Source organism: Phocoena sinus, chromosome 4 (assembly GCF_008692025.1).
Source record: "Phocoena sinus isolate mPhoSin1 chromosome 4, mPhoSin1.pri, whole genome shotgun sequence".
In the NCBI taxonomy this organism is placed as follows: Eukaryota; Metazoa; Chordata; class Mammalia; order Artiodactyla; family Phocoenidae; genus Phocoena; species Phocoena sinus.
Window position 1 is genome coordinate 15,393,266 of NC_045766.1, and position 16,944 is coordinate 15,410,209.

At 36.6% G+C, this 16,944-nt stretch overlaps 1 protein-coding gene across 2 annotated transcripts in view; it reads right to left on the reverse strand.

Annotated features, from left to right (window-relative positions):
* RYK (receptor like tyrosine kinase) overlaps nt 1-16,944 on the reverse strand; it is a 97,696-nt gene that overhangs the window by 65,064 nt on the left and 15,688 nt on the right. For both annotated transcript variants that reach the window (XM_032630099.1, XM_032630100.1), the window contains exon 2: nt 2,527-2,648. In XM_032630099.1, the coding sequence (XP_032485990.1) occupies nt 2,527-2,648 (122 nt within the window). The remainder of the gene's footprint in view (nt 1-2,526; nt 2,649-16,944) is intronic.

Here is a 16,944-nt window from a genome sequence, read left to right on the forward strand (position 1 = left end):
TTGCACACAGTTCAACGGAAAAAAGTATGTGTGCGTGAGTGTGGGGAGAATGAGCGAATGAATGATAAAGTAAGTAAATGGAGCAAACCAGTAACAATTAGTGAACCTGGGTAAAGGATACTCTTTGAGAATTCTTTGTACTGTTCTTATAATTTTCTCTATGTTTGAAATTATATCAAAATTAAAAGTTACCCGCCCCAAATAATAATGTCACACAATGTTATATAAGAATACTGAAAAATGTGTTAGCTGTTTCATTGAAGAGTCCAGGTGTCTACCCATTCAAACTAACAGACCTTAGATTAAAATGTCTCAGGTGAACCTTTTCTGAATTACCTATATCATTTATGCTGGCACTTCAGTATATCCAAGTTACCATCTACCATATGTTCTTAGCTCACATGAAATTTCTCCCTCTGTTTTTGCAGATTTCACCCTAAAGAGATTTATCCACTCCTAAAAGAACACCCCCCTATTTGGATACCCCAAGGCAATAATGTTGGACAGTTGAGGTGCTCTAGACAGCAAGGCACATATGCTTTACCCAGGATCCAAGCTAATTCAACTTTAATCACAGCATTCCTGCAGCTACGTTTTAATGCATTTATGTGTATGTGTGTACGTTTCTCTAATGTACATGTGAGTATATATAATAATGTGGATATATGCATAATCATTTTTACTTATCTGACTGGCAAACAAATATACTTAAATATTTAGTATTAAATGGTGAACTGAAAGAAGCACTCTTATTCACTTTGTATGGAATGTTGGCTTATTGGTACCATCTTGAGAGAGGGAAGGGAGAACGAATTTGGCGATATCAATCAAAATTTTAATCATGCACAGTCTCTGACCCAGTCATTTCACTTCCGGGTCACAACGTACTACTCAGAAATAATGCCAAAAGTACACAAAAATTTCTTAACAAATTAAGATGTTCTTAATGTATGTATACATACATACTCATAAACATTCACACACATACATATTTTTTGTTTCTATATTCATCAATAATAAAGTTAGAAACAGCAACAAAAGATGAACTACCAATTGTTTTTACCATGGATTTTGCCTGCCAAATGAAGTGAAGAAACTATTTGTAATAGTGAAAGGAAACATTGTTTGAAACAGTAAAATGCTATTAAAAATCCACGCATCGGGCTTCCCTGGTGGCGCAGTGGTTGAGAGTCTGCCTGCCGATGCAGGGGACACGGGTTCGTGCCCCGGTCCGGGAAGATCCTACATGCCGCGGAGCAGCTGGGCCTGTGAGCCATGGCCGCTGAGCCTGTGCGTCCGGAGCCTGTGCTCCGCAACGGGAGAGACCACAACAGTGAGAGGCCCACGTACCGCAAAAAAAAAAAAAAAAAAAAAAAATCCATGCATCAATGAGGCACTTAACAAATAACAATACATCGTACATCCATATGATATCATATTATAGAGCCATTAAAGAGACTGAGTTAAATCGGAAAGTAGAGAAATGGAAAGATGCCAAGACATAGTATCAGGTGGGGGGAAACTGTACAACACATGTGTTAGAAAATCCCCTTTTTGTTTAAAAAGGAAAAAGAAATGAGCTTTGAAGTATACCAAATTATAAACAATGATTACTTCTTGGTACAGAGGTACAAAGTCTTAACAGTTCTTAAAACAATTCTATAATATTTGAATTTTCCCAATAACTATTATTGTTTTCTAAGTAGGCAAAAAAAGATCTATATTAAAGTGATCAAACTTAAATGACCTGCAACAAATATAAGGACAAATACCACTTTATAATAATTTTAAAATAAACTGTACAGTAGGTATTCTTATTTGTTTTTAGTAGCAAAAACTATTTTTATTTCCCAAATAAAACCCTACTCAGTAGCTTATATATAATGCTGCCAAAAGAAACTGAAGTTGATCGGGGGGGGCGGGGGGGGGGGGGCTCTACATTCAGCCTCTCACTCTCTGACCTAAGAGAAAACGTATCATGTTAGAGGAGCCCAGGCAGTCAGAAGAAATGTGAAGAATTCAGGAACAAGCAAACCAGGCAAGAGGTTCGTCATAGTTACACACAGGTGCTTACGTCTGCTGTATGTGACTTTTACCACTTCTCCATAAATGGGAGAACTATATCCAATACCTCAAACATGTCTGAAACACCTAACTTACAAATTCCCCCACCCCTCACTCATATCACTTCATCATAACAGTAACAGCATAGTCATTAACAGGTCCAGCTGTCCCCTCTTCAAGCTAGAGCTACATCCCTATTTGAAAAGCTTGAAAAGATGTAAGTGTTCTGCCATAAGTTAGTCACATAAATGATGACTACCTTCATTTTCAAGGATTTGAGAAAGTCTAGAGGACTAGGCTCAAGATTTAAAATAGAAATCTGAAAAGATCCAGTACTGTTACAGCCCACCACCCACTGACCCCCTTGTGTGGTTGGCAGCCCATTCCTCAGATACAGTCCTTGCCTCAGCCTCTGGGCCTGGGTGGTCCTGTCTTGGCATCTTTGGTTGACCGCTCTCTTACCTTGGACTTTGCATGCCAAGTGAAGTGCAGGAAATTTGTCTCGCTGGGTACTAACAGGTTAAAGGATAGGGCGTAGTGACTAATTAGATCATTTCTCACATAATAAAGTTCTGCATCAAGACCTAGAAAAAAAATAGGGAAAAAAATTAAACGCCCATAATACCCTCAAAAGCATTAACCATCAGTATTTCAAATACTGATTATTATAAAAATAACACTGATGTACAAATGCACATCACAAACATATCCCACATGTGCTGCCTTACAAAGTAGGAAGAACACGGGATTTCATCATCGCCAACAAGGATTAAGAAACTGAGACTCAGGACAATTAAGTGGTCCTCCAGCTAAGCACAGGGGTGCTGGAGCCACAACTCTGGGAGCCACACTGTCTTCCGAGAACCACCAATGTGATACACTTCCTTTTGGAAACAGACCTTCTCAGAGAAACGCCTACAAACAAAAGCCCCTTAACCCCACATAACTGATGAGGATTTAGGAAGAGAGATGGGCACCTGGGTGAAAATATTAGTGTGAACCAAGGCCTCAAGACCCCAGCCAGAGATGACCTCGGCTTCTGTCAGTACGACGCACTGGCTGCTTGGACGGCATGTTACCAAGGTACACTCACACCACTGCCACACAGACACACGTCCTCTTCCCAATCTGAACTACAAGGTGGAGAACACCATACTTCTCGTATTCTTGGGACAGTCCTCTGCACAAAGCAGATGCTCAGTAAACACTTGTTAGACAAGTTAGAACTGCAGATAAAAAGAGAAATAATCGAGATGCCTGAGAAATGTTGGAGATTTCAAATCTCACTCATTGCCATATCACTTTCTTGCCCAAGGTCACATCCAACCTCAAATACACATCACATTTCTCAATTTTGTGATACCCCTTCTTAAAATAAAAATTTTAAAGGCAAAATTTAATCACCATCTTGAGTGGAAAACCAGTAATTATTGTGACAAAATACAAGGTAACCAAAAAAAAAAAAATAAATCAATTAAAAGGAAAACAAAACATTACTAAATGCTAAATACTGTGGCCTACACCAAGGCAGTGAGCCTGAGCCCAGCTCATTGTTTACAAAAAGGGAGGAAGGGGATAATAGCAAGTGTTTGAGAGAGGTAAAGAATCAGAAGTTTTCTCTATGATAACCCAAAAGAACTTTAAGAATGAAAGCAGGGGTAAGTTCTCTCAATTGATTTACTGTTATTAAAAGTTGTGACCAGGTGTCCCTCTAGTAATGCATGACACATATTCCACACATAGGAGGGAAAAAGGTACAGGGGAGGCCAATTGAAATGTAAATTTCATACTTACTGAGCCTTATACCATGAGTCTAAAACACCTTGTGAGGTGAGGCTCTCACACCTCCTAAGATACAGATATAGAAATGAATAACTCTGTTATAGGCATTTCTCCTGTAAAATTAGTTTTCTCATTTCTGAACTGAATCTAATACAATCATTAATTCAGAAATGAGATTTGAGGCTTACATAGGGGAAAGTTGCTGCACTGGTTGAGCAGCGCTGCTTTATTGATCCTATAGAGGAAACCAAATGCAATGAGAGAAAGTTAGAGGTCTTCTGCAAAAGGCTTTCCCTGCCAGCAGAACAGGAAGTGCTAGCAAACAATTGGGGAGGGAGGACTGGTGGGGCTGGAGAAAGGAGGGTAGGGGAAAGAAAGTAAAAAGGTGGGAGAGAGGTAGGAGGGAAATGCAACAAGAAAGCTGGGTACAAAGAAGGCCATCAGCAAACACAATAACTGTAAATAGCTTAAATTTTGCTTGTTTTTAAAAATGTTTTTTTACTCTAGTCTAGATTGATGCTGTTCATAAGAGATACACAATACCTAGAACAAAATTTTAAAATATATGCCAGGTTAAAAGGGGGAGAAAAACAAAGAAGTAAATATGGCAGTACTGACATGAGACAAATTAGAACTTAAGGTAGAAAGACTTTATATTAATAAATTCATTAATTAATATGAATTTATTAGTAAAAAAAGTTCATATTCATAAAAACATAAGATACAGTAGTACAACTAACAAACGAGCTTCCAATATAGAAAGCCAAAAAAAAAAAAAAATCAAGAAGAAATAAATCCACAATCATAATTGGAAACTAACATCCTTCAGAAAACAAAAGATCAAAACAGATAAAAATTTAGTGTGGACATATAATTTGAACAATGTATTTATGGGACATGAAACAAGGGAGGTTAATCATGAATTAGACCCATTACACATTTTTTTTTTTTTTTTTTTGCGGTATGCGGGCCTCTCACTGTTGTGGCCTCTCCCGTTGCGGAGCACAGGCTCCGGACGCGCAGGTCCAGCTGCCATGGCTCACGGGTCCAGCCGCTCCGCGGCATGTGGGATCCTCCCGGACCGGGGCACGAACCCATGTCCCCTGCATCGGCAGGCGGACTCTCAACCACTGCACCACCAGAGAAGCCCCCATTACACATTTTACAAAATGGATTCTAACTTGAAATAATGCAGGCTACCTTCTCTGATCAAATACCACAATATAGAAATTAACCATAAGGATAAAGTCAAAAGATGATTACTTGAAAAGATTAGTAGGGACTTCCCTGGTGGTCCAGTGGTTAAGAGTACGACGCGGACTTCCAATGCAGGAGACTCGGGTTTGATCCCTGGCTGGAGAACTAAGATCCCACACGCTGCACGGTAACTAAGCCTGCGCCCCACAACTACAGAGCCCGTGTTCCCCAACTGCAGAGCCCACGTGCTCTGGAGCCCATGAGTCACAACTAGAGAGAAGCCGGCACACCGCAACGAAGAGGCTGCGCACCGCAACAAAGGATCCCGCATACCACAACTGAGACCTGACGCAGCCATAAATAAATACATAGATAGATAGATAGATAAATAAATAAGAAAAAAAGGAGACACAGACTAACAATATTTAGGAAGAGGCAACGTTACTACAAGTCCTATAGATGTTAAAAAAAGAATATTATGAACAACCTAATGACAATTCAGTAATTTAGATAAGGTAAAAAAAATCCTTGAATTTACCAAAACTGACAAGAAGAAATTAAAAATCCAAATAATTAAAAATCTTCCCTCAAAGCTCCAGGTCCAGATGAATTCTACCAAAACATTTAAGGAAGATATAATACCAATCTTGCACAAACTCTTTCAGAAAACAGTCAAAGAAAGAACTTCCTAACTCATTTTATGTTACACTGATATTAAAACCTGACTAAAACATCGTAAGAAAATTAGACTGACTTCCCTCGTGAACATAGACACATTCTCTATCAAACATTAGCAAACTGAGTCCAGCAATATAGAAAAAGGTTAATACATCATGACCAAGTGTTTATAAAAGGTAAACCTTTAAAAATCAATATAATTAAACACATTAATGAATAAAAGGCAAAAACCCAGATCATCTCAATAGATGCAGAAAATGCATTTGGTAAAATTCAAAGCCTAATAATGATTTTAAAAAACTGGGCAAACTAGGAAGAGAAGTAAATCTTCTCAGTCTGGTAAAGAGTATCTACAAAAACACTATAGCTAACATCATACTCAATGGTGAATTTAAATTCTTATTTCTAAGATCAGAAACAAGACAAGGATGTCCACTTCCAACACTTCTATTCAACCTTGCGCTGGAGGTCATAGCCAATTTATAAGACAAAAAGTATAAAAGTTAGAGAGGATGAACTATAGCTCATTATTCACAGATGATAGGATTACATGTGCAGAGAAAACACTATGAAATCTATTATTAATAAAATACTACTAAAACCAATTCATGAATTTAGCAACGCCTCAGAATACAAGGCCAATATTCAAAAAATTACTTGTATCTCTATATACTAGCAACAATTGGAAAATAAAATTTAAAAATCAATACCATAACATAAAAGAAAACAGTATCTAGAAATAATTCTAACTAAAGATAAGACCTCTTTACTTGGAAACTACAGAACATGACAGAAAAATTAGAGATGACCTAAGTAAGTGGAGAGATACCATTCTCTTAGATAAGCCTCAACACTGTTAAGATGTCAAGTTTCTTAAATTGATCTATAGCTTTAAAGTAACCCTAATCAAAATCCTAACAGATTTTCTGAAGAAACAAATTAACTCTAAAATGAAATTTACATGCCAAAATAATCTTGAAGAAAAGAAAAGAAAAAGACAACGTTGGAAGACTCACACTACCTCATAGATAATGTAAGGATTACAGTTATCATCCTATTTCACAACAGGATGAAGAACTAGAGTAATCAAGACAGTGTGGTATTGGTATAAGGATAGATATATCAATGGAACAAAACAGAATCCAAAACTAAACCCACAAGGGTCAATGGAATTTCAACAAAGGCACAATGGCAATTCAATTAAAGTGATGCTAAACCAAATGGATAAAGGTATGGGGGGGAAAAATCTTGAGCCCTATCTTACATATCACACAAAACCTGATCTGAAATTGATTACAGACCTAAATGTAAAGGCTGAAACTATAAAGCTTCTAGAAGAAAATGATTATCTTCACAACCTGGGTTAAGCAAAGATTACTTGGACTGGCCACATAAACCACGAACCCAAAGAGAAAATATTGATGAATTGGTCATCATTAAAATTAAAAACTTCTGCTCCTTAAAAGATATTAAGAAAATGAAATTCAAGTCACAAACTGGGAGAAAATATTCACAACTCATACACCTAAAAGGACTTGTTTCTAGAATAAAGATCTCTTATGAACCAAAAATAAAAAGACAACCCAATTAAATAAAATAGGTAAAAGATGTGAATGTACATTTTGTAAGAAAAGATATGTAAATAGACAATGAGCATATGAAAAGGTGCTAAACATTATTAGTTATCAGCAAAATACAAATTAAAACCACAATGAGATACCATTTCCACTCACAAGAATGACTAAATGTTGGCAAGGATGTGAAGCAACTGCAACTCTCATACATTGCTGGGAAAGTAAAAATGTTCAACTACTTTGGAAAACAGGCAGTTTCTTATAAAGTTAAGCATATGCCTACTCAGACCCAGTAATTCCACTCCTAGGTAATTATCCAAAAGAAATAAAAACATATGATTCCACAAAAAAACTCGTATGTGAACACTTTCATTCAGAATAGCCAAAACTGGAAACAACACAAATGTCCATCAGCAGATGAATGAATAACCAATTGAGTATATTCATACAATGGAATACTACTCAGCAATGAAAATAAACTGTTGAGACTCTGTAACAAAAGGGATGAATCTCACAGACAATATGAGTCAAAGAAGCTGTACACAGAGTACATCCTATATGATTCCACTTATATAACGTTCTAGAGCAGGCAAAATTAATCTGTGGTGACAGAAATCAGATTAGTGTGGTTGCTTGGGAGGGGGTTGGGAGGGAGATTGGTGAACTGATTACAAAGGGAACCTCCCGGGGTGATGGAAATGTTCTGCATCTAATGGGGAGGATGGTTACATAGGTGTATGCATTTTTCAAAACATGACCAACTGTATCTGCACGTTTCATTGTATGTAAAGTTTATTTAAATTTTTTTAAAGAGTCAACAAGTTTTTACCTCTCTTTTCCAGTCTTAAAAAGCTTGCATACCACAGAATGTTACTATCACCAACATAAAAAGTTTCAGAAAAAAAGAATTAATCTTAAGTGATCAACAACTTCCAAATTTAAATTTCAAACATCATTCACAGGGAAATGAATTCTGTTCCTAATAAATAACAGTTATAAGGTTATTACTGGTAATAACAACGATGTGTAAATATTTAAATTTTCCAGACACAGTTCAAAGTGTCAAGAACATCTAGGAGTTCTGTAAATTCAACTCCACATAAAGCTCCTTCCCAGTATCTTAGCTACCTCATTCACTGAGGATTCTGGAACCAGTTTATGAAATTTCTACACACCCTTATCCTGTGACTTATGGCAGACTCCCAATGTACCTGAGACCAACCCACTCTCAACCCAACCTTCAGTGATCCTTTTATTCCTCAACTCCAACAACCTTCATCCATACCAAAGCAACCCATTTCTATGGACAGTGACAATATATAAATTGCTCTACCTCCAAAATCTTACACTGTAATTATCTCAATAGTTAGTAGCTCCTCAGCTCCTTCCCTTTGTTACAACAGCTGTTCTGTGGGCTCATAATATCACCAGTGTCCATAATCCTCTTGTTTCTCCCATTTGATTATAGCAATTATTTCCTTATTTTCTTCTTACTGGCCTCAACGCCAATTACTGCAATTACTTTCTTACCAGTACCCTCAACTTTCTCCCACAGCCTATATCAAGACATGCATACCCTACCCTGAAAACAGCCAATCTTGAACTTGACTTGACACCCCTACTCCTTGCCTTCTCTGGTGCTATAACTGAATGCTGCATAATCCTGAATGAAGTCATTCCCACAAATGAGTCACTAAAAAACCATGACTTCTATGCTCAACAAATAAAGTAATATACATAAGCTGTTGAAAGGTTGGAGCCCTGTGATACATATCTTAATGACCACCAAAATAAACTGAAAATTTTAAATTCACTACCCTAGATTGAGGTATTGAAACAGTAATACAACTGTTAAACAGAGTTGCTGTTTCCTGACTAGATTTTGAAAGCAATTTATTTTGAAATAGCCATTCTTTTTTTTTTTTTTTTTTCTTGCGGTACGCGGGCCTCTCACCGTTGTGGACTCTCCTGTTGCGGAGCACAGGCTCCGGACGCGCAGGCCCAGCAGCCATGGCGCGCAGGCCCAGCAGCCATGGCTCACGGGACCAGCCGCTCCGCGGCATGCAGGATCTTCCCGGACCGGGGCACAAACCCGTGTCCCCTGCATCGGCAGGCGGACTCTCAATCACTGCGCCACCATGGAAGCCCTGAAATAGCCATTCTTTATTAACTCAGGTAGTTATTCCTAGTTTGGAAGGGTTTGAATTTCTTCAAAGAAGCCATTTTAATGGTTCAAATTAGGTTCAAATTTTCACCTATCAAATTAGCAAATACAGTCTGTTCTGTCATAAGACAGGTTCCTGAACACCAATTAGCTTATAAGTGGTTAGTAAATAAAATAACAATACCAGTACAACACAGAAATTGTGTCAGTTTACATTTGAATTTTCCCAGGCAAGGGGAACTGGAATAGCAGGTAAAGAATTATAACTTTCAGTGGAAAAGGAAAAGACCCTCACTCAACTCAGCTACCACCAGGCAGGAGCCCTCTCAGCCCTATTTTAAGAAAACTAAAAATAAGCACCTGCACGCAGGGCTCTCTCCTCAGAGGAGCACCACCAGTCTCTGCATGGCTCCTGGACCTAGGAAGATGCATTTTTTCTTGTGTCCAACTCTATGGCAGCCCCAATGGCTTAGAAAGCTGCTCTCATCTGCACTATCTCAAAAACATGCAAGCCAGTGATTTCCACCCTATTATGTTTTAACATCTTTAATTCTCCTCTGAAGCAGCCTCAGCCACCCTAAGTGGTTTGACCAGGCTGTCCAAGTTATCTCATAAGGTACCAATTATGCTTTTGTTAGTAATTGGTTTGAAAACTGCAGAGGTCTTGAATGGTTTGCCCTTAACCTTATTCTTCCCATAAGTCCTGTTATTTTCAGTGACTTGGAAACCTTAAAGGTTTTTTTTTTTTTAATGTATTTGATGTTGTAACAGAAATGCTTATGTTCTTTAAATACAATACTGAATGTTAGGCAGTGTGCGGCAAGCAATTTGTGAACATATATCAATATTTTATAAATATTTATACTCGGACCCACTAAGTCCAATTTGAAAAATTCATCCTAAGGAAACCAAATATAGATCCAAACATTTATGTATAAAGATATTAATCAAAATAAAATTTAAAATTGAAGAAAAGTAACAATATAAACTACCAGCAACAGAGCAGTAATCAATAAACTATAATATATCCGTAACAGAGAACAATAGTTTTCAACAATTTCTCTTTCTTTGGAGAAGAAGAGAGGTGGTACTCTAAGCCATTATACCCCTTCAGTCAAATCTCTCCTGTTCATCCACGTGACATATTGAGCTTCCCCTTTGAAGACAGGTTTTAATGACTAAAAAAACACTGAAAAAGACTATGAAGCCATGAACAGGGCTGTTACAAATAAATTTTAATGAATTGAGTTTTGCTTAGAATGTTACATTAAATAAGAACAGGCAAGATACAAACTATATACAGCAAAATTTTAATAATGTCTGGCATCTATAATAGTTCCCTTGCATAAAATAGGTGTTCAATAAATATTTGTCTGGTGAATTAAATGTACATGTATATGCACCCTCAGTGTTCACAGCAGCACTATTTACAACAGCCAAGACATGGAAGCAACCTAAATGTTCATCAACAGATGAATGGATAAAGAAGATGTGGTATATATATACAATGGAATATTACCCAGCCATAAAAAAGAATGAAATAATGCCATTTGCAGCAACATGGATGGACCCAGAGATTATCATATTAAGTGAAGTAAGCCAAAGACAAATATCATATGATATCACTCATATGTGATACAAATGAACTTATTTACAAAACAAATAGACTCAGACATAGAAAACAAACTTATGGTTACCAAAGGGGATGGGGGGTGGAGATAAATTAAGAATTTGGGATTAACATATACACACTACTATATATAAGATAAATAAACAACAAGGACCTATTGTATAGCATAGCAAACTACATTCAATATCTTGTAATAACCTATAATGGAAAAAGAATCTAAAAAAGAATACATATACATTCAGAATATATATTCAGTTATATATATAACTGAATCACTTTGCTATACACCTGAAACCAACACAACATTGTAAATTAACTATACTTCAATTTATAAAAAGGTTAAAAAAAAAAGAAGACCTGCATTAAAAAAAAAACCTGTACATGTATATGTACAATGTGTGTGTTCCATTTCTCAAAAAAGAAAGGAAATACCAAAATACATGAAGTGATTGACTATAAATGGTGGCTCATGGGTTATGCTTTTATTCTTTTTCTTAAATTTCCTATGAAAGTTAAGTTAAACTGGGAAAAATAAAAATTAGTTTTCAAAAACATGTTTAAAGAAATATGCATACAGCTACAGCAATGCACTGAACAAAAACCCAATTACTGCCTAGAGTAATCCATGAAGGCCAGTAAAAGCTAGAGAGAAAGCCCTCAAACAACAAAATTCAATTTTAAAAAATCACATTGGTAAAGATATCTTTGATATATCAAGATTAACACTAGTAATAATAATTTACTAATGACTAAAACACCTTCCTTCAACTTTCCCTTAAAATACCCAACCAAAAGGTAAAATCTGGCAAAGCACCATGAACTGCAAAGCTCATAGTGAAAAGTTCAAAGCTCAGAAAGAACTTCACCATGCAACAGTGACAATGGGGCTGAAAGGAGAAGAAAATCCCTGGACTACGCATGCTCACTGTCTGAATAAGGATAACATGGGAAATCCTGAAGACGACAGAGAAGACAATAAAGCTATAGGTTTCAGGGAAATCAGAAGCGGGCCAAGAATTACATTCCCAGACAAATTCTCATCATATGTGAAGACAACAGATTCTCAAAAAATACACCGATTATGTATCTTTCCCCAAAAAAGCTACTCCAAAACATACTGAAAGGTTAATAACACTTTTATTTCTAACGTGAGGTAATCATTTTACACTGAGGTTTACATAATACATAATAATTCAAGTATAATCATCATGAATATAACTCTAAATGAAATGTAATGAGTCCAAAAAATTCCCCAAATATTAGAAATGCAAAGAGAACCCAATGTAAATACAATCTTCCCAAAATAACAGAAATATGAAGAGAACCCAATGTAAGTATAATCATGGTACAAAACTATCAGTCTATGACTGATCTTAGCATGTTGATACGTGTATCTCCATCCATAATTAATACGGCTGAGTGGACATGCAGACACACCAAGACCGTACTCTAAAGGAAATTCAATTCTTTCAAAGCATCAATAAGAGATTTAGAAAAAGTGATCAGCTATAATGAAAAGCACAGTCAATTTCATAAAGTAGAAAACGTACAGGCCACAATCTGACCACAGGTAAGAAGACAGAGAGTGAGGGAAAACATAACATAATAGATTGTGAAGTACCATCTACATCAAAGAGTTACCCATGTTCTAAGATTTCAACTACATAAAGAAAAATGAGAACATAGAAAAAATACTGGAAATATATTTACCAAAGACTGCCAATGCACGGTTAAATAACATATACTTTTCTTCTTCTTTATGGTCCTGTACACTTTCCAAATGGCCTATCAGTATGTTTTTACTCTGATAATCAGGAAATAAAATTAATAAAATAAAAAGAATTTTAAACAAATTGATTTTTAGAAAAAGATGAAATCTGTAGAGACTATCATACATTTATTTCTGAATGTAATCTTTTTCCTTCCCCATCACGCTCAAAACAATTTTTAAGTAAAAGTGAAAGACAATGAAGACAGAATCTAGATAATCTACTTCTTTCTAATTGCTTCTAATTATTAATGCTTCAAATATGACAATAACAATTAAATGCAATCTCAAAGCAGGGGTAGTAGACAGCAAGGCTTATCATTGTCTGAGAGTGGTGTGGTAGCCTCCACAGAGGAGAAGTGGGCAGCGAGGAATGGTTAGACAGGCAATGAGGGAAACAGTTTATTCAGTGATGTTTTATTGAGCCAGCTGGGCACAAGACAGGAAAAGGGTAACTCTTTAAAAGACCAGGAAACAGAGCCTGGTAGAGGGGAGTGACTGAGAAAGTAGGTTGGGGTGTCCTGATCAGAACAAGGAAGTTCCAAGGGCTGAGAAAAGGACCAAGTCCAAAGTGGCCATTTCAATGAGTGCCTTATTTAGAAAAGAGACCTGAGAACCAGGACACCAGCATGGTCAAAGGAGTAACAGCTGAGAAAAAAAAAAAAAAAAAAAAAAAAAAATCACAGATTTTAATATCCTTTGGGATAAAGGGAGGGAAATAATGAAAGCAAGTCAGGGTAGTCACTGAGGGTCATCTTGCAACTGAGTGGCTGCAACAACCCTAATGGGTCAAAGGTCATGCAAGTATCAATAAACCTCAATGATATCAAAACAGACGAGGATGCTGAATCAGTGTCCTGGGGCAAAAAAATCAAAGAAAGAAAGAAAGGATATAATGCATGATAAAAGCTGGTCCCTTAATAAACAATCCAAGAAGGAAATTAAGAAAACAACTCCATTTATAATAGCACCCAAAAGAATAAAATACCTAACAATAACTTTAAACAAGGAGATAAAAGGTTTATCCGCTGAAAACTACAAAACATTGCTAAAATTAAGGAAGATCTAAATAAATGGAAAGACATCCCATCTTCATGGATTGGAAGACTCACTATTACTAATGTTAAGGTCAAAATACTACCCAAAGGGATACATCAGTGCAATCCCTATCAAAATTCTAACTCCTTTTTTTGCAGAAATGGAAAGGCAGATTCTCAAATTAATATGGAATTGCAAGTGGCCTCCAACAGCCTAAACAGTCTTGAAAAAGAACATAGTTGAGTCACACTTTCCAATTTCGAAACTTACCACAAAGCCACAGAAACCAAAACAGTGTGGTACCGGCATAGTGACAGACAGCTAAATTTATGAAATAGAACTGAGAGTGCACAAATAAGCCTATATATTCCTAGCCAATTGATTTTTTAAAAATAATAATTTATTTGGCTGCACTGGGTTTTAGTTGTGGCACACAGGATCTTCATTGCCATGTGTGGGATCTTTTTTTTTTTTAGTTGCGGCATGTGGACTCTTAGTTGCAGCATGAAGGATTTAGTCCCCTGACCAGGGATTGAACCCCTGCATTGGGAGCGTGGAGTCTTAACCACTGGACCACCAGGCAAGTCCCTAGCCAACTGATTTCTGACAAGAGCGCCAAGACCACTTAATGGGGAAAGAAAAGCCACTTCAACAAATGGTGCTGGGACAACCTGATATCCACATGCAAAAAGAATGAAAATTAGACCCCTACCTCACACCATATACAAAAACTAATTCAAAATATATCAACAACATAAATATAAGACCTAAAACTATAAAACTCTTAGAAGAAAACAGGAGTAAATTTTCATGACCTTGGATTTAGCAATGGATCCTTAGATATGTCACTAAAAGCAAGAGCAACAGAAGAAAACTAGATAAACTGGACTTCATAAAATTAGAACACTCCCTAACACCATACACAAAAATAAACTCAAAATGGATTAAAGACCTAAATGTAAGACCAGACACTGTAAAACTCTTAAAGGAAAGCATAGGAAGAACACTCAGTGACACAAATCACAGCAAGATCCTTTTTGACCCACCTCCTAGAGAAATGGAAATGAAAACAAAAGTAAACAAATGGGACCTAATGAAACTTAAAAGCTTTTGCACAGCAAAGGAAAACATAAACAAGACGAAAAGACAACCTTCAGAATGAGAGAAAATATTTGCAAACAAAGCAACTGACAAAGGATTAATCTCCAAAATTTACAAGCAGCTCATGCAGCTCAATATCAAAAAAACAAACAACCCAATCCAAAAATGGGCAGAAAAACTAAACAGACATTTCTCCAAAGAAGATATACAGATTGCCAACAAACACATGAAAGGATGCTCAACATCACTAATCATTAGAGAAATGCAAATCCACAATGAGGTATCACCTCACACCAGTCAGAATGGCCATCATCAAAAAAATCTACAAACAGTAAATGCTGAAGAGGGTATGGAGAAAAGGGAACCCTCTTGCACTGTTGGTGGGAATGTAAATTGATACAGCCACTATGGAGAACAGTACAGAGGTTCCTTAAAAAACTAAAAATAGAACTACCATATGCCCCAGCAATCCCACTACTGGGCATATACCCTGAGAAAACCATAATTCAAAGAGTCATGTACAACAATGTTCATTGCAGCTCTATTTACAATAGCCAGGACATGGAATCAACCTCAGTATCCATCGACAGATGAATGGATAAAGAACATGTGGCACATATATACGATGGAATATTACTCAGCCATAAAAAGAAATGAAATTGAGTTATTTGTAGTGAGGTGGATGGACCTAGAGTCTGTCATACAGAGTGAAGTAAGTCAGAAAGAAAAAAACAAATACCACATGCTAACACACATATATGGAATCTAAAAAAAAAAAAAAAGAAAATGGTTATGAAGAACCTAGGGACTGCACAGGAATAAAGACGCAAACCTACTAGAGAATGGATTTGAGGACATGGGGAGGGGGAAGGGTAAGCTGGGACAAAGTGAGAGCGTGGCATGGACATATATACACTACCAAATGTAAAACCGATAGCTACTGGGAAGTAGCCACATAGCACAGGGAGATCAGCTTGGTGCTTTGTGACCACCTTGGGATAGGGAGGGTGGGAGGGAGGGAGACGCAAGAGGGAAGAGAGATGGGGGTATATGTATATGTATAGATGATTCACTTTGTTATAAAGCAGAAACTAACACAGCATTGTAAAGCAATTATACTCCAATAAAGATGTTAAAAAATTTTTTAAAACCCTGCATATTGAAAGTCATTATCAAGGTGAAGACAACCTAGAAAATGGAGGAAAATATTGCAAGTTATGCATTTGATAAGGGTCTAGTATCCACAATATATAAAGAACTCTTACAACTCAACAACAGAAAGACAATTTAAAAATGGGCAAGGGACTTGAAAATACATTTCTCCAAAGAAGACACACAAATAGCCAACAAACACATGAACACCAGCAGTCATTAGGGAAATACAAATCAAAACCACAATGAGGTAAAACTTTATACTTACTAGGATAGCATTAATTAAAAAACAAACAAACAAACAGAAAACAGCAAGTGTTAGCAAGGACATGGAAAAACTGGAACTTCTGTACATTGCTGGTGGGACTGCAAAACGGCTCAGCCACTGTAAAAAAGTTTGGTGGTTCCTCAAAAAGTTAAACATGGAATTACCACATGACCCACAATTCCACTCCTAGGTATATATCCAAAACTGAAAACAGGTACTCAAGTACTTAACACACATGTTCATAGAAGCATTATTCACAATAGTAAAGATGTGAAAACAGCCCAAATGTCCATCAACAGATGAATGAAGAAACAAACTGTGGTATATATATAGAAATGGAATACTATTCAGTCACAGAAAGGAGTGAAGTATTGATACATGCTACAATGTGAATGAACCCCCAAAACATTATGCTAAATAAAAGAAGCCAGATAGAAAAGGTCTCATATTGTATTAGTCCATTTATATAAAATATCCAGGATAGATAAATCCACAGAAATAGAAAACAAATTCGTGGTTGCCAGAGGC